This window comes from Narcine bancroftii, chromosome 12 (assembly GCF_036971445.1).
Source record: "Narcine bancroftii isolate sNarBan1 chromosome 12, sNarBan1.hap1, whole genome shotgun sequence".
Classification (NCBI taxonomy): Eukaryota; Metazoa; Chordata; class Chondrichthyes; order Torpediniformes; family Narcinidae; genus Narcine; species Narcine bancroftii.
The window spans coordinates 87,293,420-87,301,862 of record NC_091480.1 but is presented as its reverse complement, the minus strand read 5'-3'; the positions used below and the strand labels follow the sequence as shown (position 1 = coordinate 87,301,862).

The following is an 8,443-nucleotide window of genomic DNA, read 5'->3' as shown; positions in this document are numbered from 1 at the left end:
GTTCTGTACACAAGATAAATGGAGAGTATAATGCTGATGTTATCACACTGCTGAAGACTGTGGTTTACAACTCTTTTGTAGCTGAGCCCTGCTATCATTGAATAAAATCAGTATGCACTCATTAAGTATCATGTGTCATATAATCAGAAGTGATATCTTCCCAAAGAATTTATGAATGGTTGAAAGAAATCAAATGTATATTTTCCATTTACTAATGGGAAACCTACGTAGTACGTGATTCGAAATCTGTATGAGCTATTTTATTCTAATAATATTGATCTGTTCGTCCAGATATTACTGAGTGGAAAATATTTTTATTATTGCTCAAAGTACAGGATAAATTATTAGTGGGCAATTGAACTGACGTTAATTTTTCTGTTCCAGATATGGGAAGAGGGATAATCCAGAATCTTTGTCAGATTCCCCTTTTGATGAAAGCCGGGATCATGTTGGGAACTCGAGGTAAATAGAGCTTTGAGAATGTCATTAATATTTGAGAGATCACTTTCTCTCAGATACACTTTAACCAACTCTGTAATCACAAAAGAAAAGATTTACATTGTTTGTCCTCCCCTTTTCTCTAGAATACCATGGAATTCCTTCTCTCTGTGAAAAACAGCATTTCTTAAATTACTGTATTTATAAAGGAAAAAAACCTTCATTTAAAAGGAACTGCTGGAGTTGCTCTCACAATATAGATAACATTAATGTTTAGAGCCAGATGCTTTGCTCAGTTGTAATTGTGCTTTAGTACTCCTTTAAAAACTCAGACTCAGTATTTTTCAATCCATTTTATGGTGGGACAAATTCCTAAGAGGATTAAATGCATAACAGTTTAAATGATTGTAAGCCAATGTCAGTGGACAAAGGTCCTCAGAGTACAGCCTGTGATACTGCCCTAGATCTCTAACATTCAATATTTTCACAGGGGATATTTCAGATGAAGGGGTTGAATGGAATGTCTCCATATCTGTGGATGACATAAAGCTGAGATGCAACAAAGCTTTGGCAGGTTGAGAGAGTGGGCAAATACACGCAGTATGATGCCAATAAATGTGAGATTATTCACTTCAGTAATAAAAACACGAATCTGATCAGGGAAAATTGCACACCAACCTCCCCTTCATTGACCCTGTCTCTACCTCCCTCTTCCTCAGAAAGCTGCCAATATATTAAAGGCTCCATCCCACCCTGGTCACATGCTCTTCACCTTTCCATCAGGTAGAGGATAAATGAGTTTGAAAACACAAATCTCTAGCTACAAGGACAATTCATTTCCTGCTGCTTTCAGACTCTTGAATAGATCTCTCGTTGATGATCCCCCTGCACTCTTTTACCCGTTTTCTCTATGTTTTTACTTTGTCTTAGGACAAAGTAGAGGCCAATTCCGGCCATTGAAGCCCGTGCCGCCCAATCACACCCAATTATCCTACAACCCTGTATGTTTTGGAGGGTGGGAGGAAACTGGAGCATCTGTGAAAACCCACAAGGCTCAAATTCCTTGTAGACAGCACTGGGTTTGAACTGTGCTTACCACACTGCTATCTGAGCCGCCTGCCATTCTGCACCATCCCACTTACACTATAACCTGCACTTTAGCTTTATTATTGCACACGCTGCACGTAAATATGGATTGACTTGACTGCAAGCAAAACAAGCTTTTCACTATAATCTAGGAACATTTGACAATAATTCATTTCAATTGTAAGAGTCAGAAAAGGAGAGTTGGATGGATATCCTTGTGCATCAGAAGTTGAAAGTTAGAATGCAGAAGGCAAATAGTGCAATGTATTTCATAGCCCGAAGGACTGAATAGAGGAACTGGGATGTGATCTTGCAATTGTGCAGGAGAATAGCGAGACCATGCCATGAGAATTTTGTGCTGTTTTGGTCTGAGGAAGGATATTCCTGCTTCAGAACTTGTATAGTGAAGACGGGTTCTGGAAAATGACAAGAATTGATGTTGGAAGAGGGTTTGGGATGATTGAGCTTACATTCACAAAAGTTCAGAAAAATGGGAGGAAACATTGAGAAACCTCATTCATGAAATCCTAATAGATCTGAGGGAAGTAGATGGATAGAGAGGATGTTCTGACTGAGGAGTCACATCCAATAGATACAGGTTCAGAATGAGATTTTTAAAAAAATACATTTCTTCTCTCAAAGCATGGTGAACATGACATTTTCCACCATAGAAGACAGTTTGAGATCAAATCATTAAAAAAATTAATGAATATAAGTTGGATAGCGTACAAATGGCTATTGAAATTGAGGGAGATGTGGAGAATTCAGGAATGGGGTATCGACCAGACACATGATCATGTTGCACAGCAGAGAAAGCAGGATCAAAAGTTTGAATAATAGTCCAGTGCCGCTCCTAATGTCTGCTTCTGCATTGTTAAGCATGGTCAAAGATTTGTCATTGGTGTGTGACCACTCAAAATTTCACCATCTTTCCATCTGCGAAATGTGCTACTGTGGCTCAGTGGGAGGGATGTGGATTTGCACTTTGTCACAACTTTGTCACTTGATAATGCTCTTTGAATGACTGAAAATGTAAACCTGACAAAGAAGCTGAGAATCTATCTTCTTGACTGTCTGTCTTCCTGCCTCTTCATTCACTTTAAAGGGTGAGGATGAGAGACCGAAAGACACTTACCAAATCCTTATATGTTTGAAAGTGAGCACTTCTGGTTCATTGGAAACAACAAAATCCAGAAAATTTATGTTCAATAAGCATTTAAAAAAAACTGGATCAATTTGATACAATTAAGAGTATATTATAACAGTGTCCAATGAAGTGTAAAATAAGGGACATGAAGAGATGGAAGGAGGAACAAGATGAATAATGATGAATGTCAATGTTTTGATTTTTCTGTTCAACTTTATAAATCTCAAATTAACTCATTGCAAACTGACCAATTAATAAAGCTTGCAAACTTGGATAGATGGGATTTTAGATCAAATAGAGAAAAATGTCTTAATGACATTTTGCATCATAATGATGTATATGTGACATAAATATACAGGAACTCTTGTATGAGACCATTACATGTGACATAGAACTTCAAGACATTCATATAGCATGAAGATATAACTTTCAACATACACCCGTGAATATACTTGTTAATGGTCACGTCTCCAGAATTGATGACCATCACCTTCCCAAGATCGTGTTATATGGCGAGCTCTCCACTGGCCACTGAGACAGAGGTGCACCAAAGAAGAGGTACAAGGACTGCCTAAAGAAATTTCTTGGTGCCTGTCACATTGACCACCGCCAGTGGGCTGATATCGCCTTAAACCGTGCATCTTGGCGCCTCACAGTTCGGCGGGCAGCAACCTCCTTGGAAGAAGACCGCAGAGCCCACCTCACTGACAAAAGACAAAGGAGGAAAAACCCAACACCCAACCCCAACCCACCAATTTTCCCTTGCAACCGCTGCAACCGTGTCTGCCTGTCCTGCATCGGACTTGTCAGCCACAAACGAGCCTGCAGCTGACGTGGACATTACCCCTCCATAAATCTTCGTCCGCGAAGCCAAGCCAAAGAAAGAAAAGAAAAAGTTGATCCCATGTAATAATCGACCCCTTCCCCCTTTTTTTTGGGCCAAAAATCACACATTTTCCATACAAACCGTGGTAAAAGTCAATCCCTTCTATTTTAGGCCCTGACTGCCCACTCATCCAAGCTACCAATGCTCTGACGGTGAATGCTCACCTCAGCTCCCAATGCTCCAAATGCAGACTTACTACCTGGCCCATGCCATCTCAGATCCCGACGCCTTGAATGACATAGGAACTTCTAGTGGTGAAAAGTAGTAACCCTTTCCCCCCCCCCCCACCAAATTTGACCTGAAAGTTAGTCCCCAAAATTTGACTATTACTCGAATATATACAGCAATCTAAGATCTGAAGAACAGAAGTGGTAATCCAATGGCATGTACGTTATACATTGCTTTCATAATCACTTCTTAAGAGAAAAGCCTTGGCTAGACTGAAACCGATTTAGACCTAAGGTTTAAATTGGTCTAATTCTACATTTAACCATATTAGAATATACACGGATGTATATTTAAACACACATTTTGCATGTTTTAGAATATACTTTTGCATGCTTACTTTGCTTTTCTGTTATTGGTATTGGTTCCTTGCTGGATCATTAAAAAAAAATTTACTTTCTTTTTCTAGTTTAGTTCAAAATTACTGCGATGTCATCATGTGACAGGAAAAAAAACCCCAAAACTGAACTAATGCTATAAATTTATGAAAAAAATAGAAGAAAAAGCAAAAGGTCGACTTTAAGGGACACAAAAGAGAAAGAAATTGTATTTTGTTTAATTGAGAAGCACAAGAAAAGGATCTGTGGTAAATTATTGTTAGGATAGCCTTCCAGTTAATCAAGGCCTTCTAACAGGGATACACAGAAGTTCTTTCTGGTCCTGAGAGAAAATGCTCAATAGAATGAGTTATGGTTGAAAACCATGAAATTGTTTTAAAAATAAAATATATAGAAAGAGCATTTAAGACAAATTATGCAAAATTCAGCACCAATAGGGATTGGTAGATGCTGGATAAGCAAATTTTCTGGTTGAGACTGTTTTGTGTGAAATGAGAACTAGTGGTGAGGTGGACCTATTTTAAACTTCCATATTTTTTACCTATTTATTTTCAGTGATTTTATTTTTCTGGTTGCTTGAATTCCAGATAACAGGGATTTTACTGTACATGGAGCTTAGGAAAGTCATTAATATCCAATACTTGTTTTTATGGAATACAAATGTTTCTGAAATCCTATTTATAGCCTATCCCTAATTATCTCTTGAATGGATAAGTAGGAATGATTTAGAGGGCATTCAAGATATGATTCCATGACTTGAGCTGGGAAATGTGTTTCGAGGAGACCAGGAAGGGGATTTGATGAACACATCAGATAGTTCCATGTCACCATTATTAAGACTAACTTTGGATTTCAGAGTTGTATAATGACTTGAATTGTAAGGTCCTCACCTGCTGTGTGTGAATTTCAAACTAGTATCTCCACAGAAGTAGATTAGACTTCTGAATATTAGAGGCTAACCTAATTGCTGTGAGCTTGCAGTCTTCTGTAAGTAAAACATTTCATCTTAAAAATCCTCTAGAACAAGGACTGTCTTATCCAGGGGTGTCAAACTCAAATTCATGGAGGGCCAACATTAAAAACTTGGACTAAGTCGAAGGCCGAACTAAATATTTATTGAAAATTTTCAACAGCATCTGCATGTTTTCTCTTCTTTCAACATATGTAATGTTAAACTTTTTCTTATTAAAATAAATGTTTAATAATAGTTTTGGATAAACTCTTTCATTGTCATTGTCATCGGCCCATTTCCTTTAGCGTCTGAAACCGTGCACATGACGAGTCAATGAGGGATGATTAAAGCAGTGGTCTTCAAACTTTTTCTTCCCACCCACAGACCACCTTAAGCAATCCCATACTAATGACAGAGCACCAATGGCACAGGGACGCGAGTGGAAAGAAAAAGGTTGAGAACTGTTGTATTGTGGTAACTCCACATCTGATTAGGTTAATTGTTAGGCAAGTGGTCAGAGAAGGACCCCCCCCACCCCAAGAAAGGCTTAAATCACAGGAACAAAATAAGCTTCCGTCTCACTGCTCCCAATCTTACACACAGTCCTGATGTGGAATGTGGGGTCGCAGCTCCACGTTCACCCGAGTTCAGGTGCTGTCTGTGTGGAGTTTGTACGCTCTCCCCTTGTCTTGGACCAACAGGTCGGTCGCCTGACGACGGCACCCGAACCCCCCGTTGAAACGCCGGCGTCCGGGGCGGTGGAGGAATTGGCTGAGAAGAGCGCGTTGCTCCCACCCCCCTCCCATGGTTGGAGAGGGATTAAACTGCGATCTCACGACGCTGGGCTCGTCTCCAAAAAAAATGAGCGGGAGGTAGGGTCCGCCGCGCACGGAGCGAGGGGGAAGGCACCGCCAACGAGACGTTCGGTCCGGCGTCGCCGCTGAAGCGCAGACCCAGCGAGGATGGTCCCCAACTCCAGCTACGTCTGTGTGTCCGGGAGCCGGGCGGGCTGAGTGCGGCGCTCCGATCCCCGGGATTCTGGACTCTGAGATCCCTCCATACCTCCGGCGTCTTCATTTTCACCTTCAGTGTGCATGCTGGCGCGGCGGCCAGCGGGCCAACTCTAATATATATTTAATATGATCTTGCGGGCCAAATATAATTATATCTTGGCCCGCGGGCCAGAGTTTGACATGTGTGGTCAAATCACTTGGACCCATTTTTGGTGTTATGTGAATAAAAATTAATTTGTCATGCAGTGAAATATGATGATCGATATTTCTGGGACACAAACATTTCCCTTCATCAACCCTCCAACACCTTTCTAATCTGCTTATCCCCAATCAGACCCAGGGTCTCTGGTGCTGGGATAAATCTGGTATCTTACAATAACAAGCATCTCTGTCTTCTGAATGATGATAATTTTTGGATCACCAATGCTATTTCATGTAATGGATTTGTAGGCTTAAACACTGTAAAGTCTGATTAGCTTAGCATGGTATGGAGTTTGTACATTCTCCCTACATCTGCATGGGTTTTCCACAAGTGCTCCAGTTTCCTCCCATTTACCCAGAACATACGGGGTTGAAGGTTAATTTAGGTGTAATTGGGCAGCACTGGTTTAAATAGCCAGAATCGGCATCTCTATAGATTTTTTAAAAATAGTTTAAATATAAAAATATGTTTAATAAACAGGCTAACAACAATTGATGTAAAATGATTGCCTACTTTATTGGTATCATACTTCATAATTAAATTATTGTTGAAGCTTTGACTATGAATCTTGTTTCCCATGTTAAAATTGTTCGATTAATAATAAAGAAACCCATTTAATCATCTGCGCCAAAGAAATATGCCACAAAGGCACAAAAATTTATCCACAACAGTAACTAAATATTTTAATTACTTATGGTTCCTTTATCATTTTTATGGCTATAAACGTCTGGAGAATATGCATTTTAATGTATTTTCCTGTTTCAATATTTTTCACAGATATGATGAATCCTTGATGTGGTAATTTTATGCTCAGTATACCTATCGTGTTTATGCATTTTAATTATGGTGCAGAAGGACCTGACCTCTTAAGAATTATGACAAGACAACATCAAACCAAAAGCATCACCTGCATGCAAACCTTTTTCATGCATTGAGAAACCAATGAAGCTTTTTTGTGGCAAACAATTGTACATAATTTATTGTTACAAATATATATGATAATCAAGAAGAGGAAAAAAAAATAAATTGTGGGGTCTTTCTGAGAAAATGAATCTTGTTTGTATTGTAAAAATGTTTATGTGCAATTAAAGTTTAATGGATCAATCAAGTTTGCCTCCAAAGTGAAGCCTCTACTTTTAAAAAAATTACACATCCAGACATCCTTGGCACGTCCTGAAAGTATCTTTATGAGATCCATTGTGAGTTTTGCAAGCTCGGACTTCATAAACCGTTCATAGATAACCATTCGACAGGTAGCCCCAATTGCGGGCGCCATCTTTACCAAATTTGCATATATCACCGTCACGTGAAATCACCAAGAGAAAATGATAATTTGGTTCGCTGCTTTGATTCTTCATATAGTATCATGGGTCTCTTATGTTCACATCAGAAGACCTGCCGAATCTCAGAGAGTGATACTTGAACTCACAAACTGTTTTAAAAGGTGCAACTACTTGAGTTAATTGTAACATCTCTTAATGTATTGGATTTGGGTACAAATCATGAGTGAACTGTTGAAAGCATTTGTTTAAAAACAATGTATGTACTTTACAAGACATTTATCAAAATGCTAATTATTTATGTTTTAAAAAAAAAATTATTTTCGAATTAGAATTTGGACAATTTATAGTATGTGGTTCAACTGATGGTGAGTTTTAGGTGCTTTTCATATGAACTTTGTTAAAGGGAAAAGAGCCCAGCAAGATGGCTGGTCTTTCAGTGGGGGTGCATTTTGGGAACAGTTTTAAGATAGTTTTGAATGAGGACGAGTCTGAACCTTGTGGTGGTACACTACAGTAAAACCCCCAAATTCTGGCACCTATGGGGATACCAGATATGCAAATTTTACGGTTGCCTTAGACTCGCTCTTAAAATGCCGAACTAATACACCTGCATTTAGAATAAACAGTTTAAAAGACCAATGACGGTGGAAATGTAATTTGGGGAAAAAAAATCAGTATTTAGTCATTAATTAAATAAAGTTCACTTTAATCAGCTAATTCCTGTAACTTACAAAATTTAAATTGAAATTTAAAACCTGGTCATTGGCTTTGCAACGGTGTTTTGCCATTGCCACATTTAACCTCTTCTCCCCTACGTTTACTGATTCAAGCCTTACTAATATACTTAATAATATACGAATGAAAATAAAGACT

At 38.8% G+C, this 8,443-nt stretch overlaps 1 protein-coding gene across 3 annotated transcripts in view; it reads left to right on the top strand.

Annotated features, from left to right (window-relative positions):
• LOC138746444 (peptide YY-like) overlaps positions 1-7,395 on the top strand; it is a 21,194-nt gene extending 13,799 nt beyond the window's left edge. The window contains exons 3-4 of one of the 3 annotated variants that reach the window (XM_069904620.1): positions 385-462; positions 7,065-7,395. In XM_069904620.1, the coding sequence (XP_069760721.1) occupies positions 385-462; positions 7,065-7,089 (103 nt within the window). In that variant the 3' untranslated portion in view covers positions 7,090-7,395. The other 2 variants (XM_069904621.1, XM_069904619.1) reach the window with 2 other exon arrangements.
• The last annotated feature ends 1,048 nt before the right edge of the window (positions 7,396-8,443 follow it).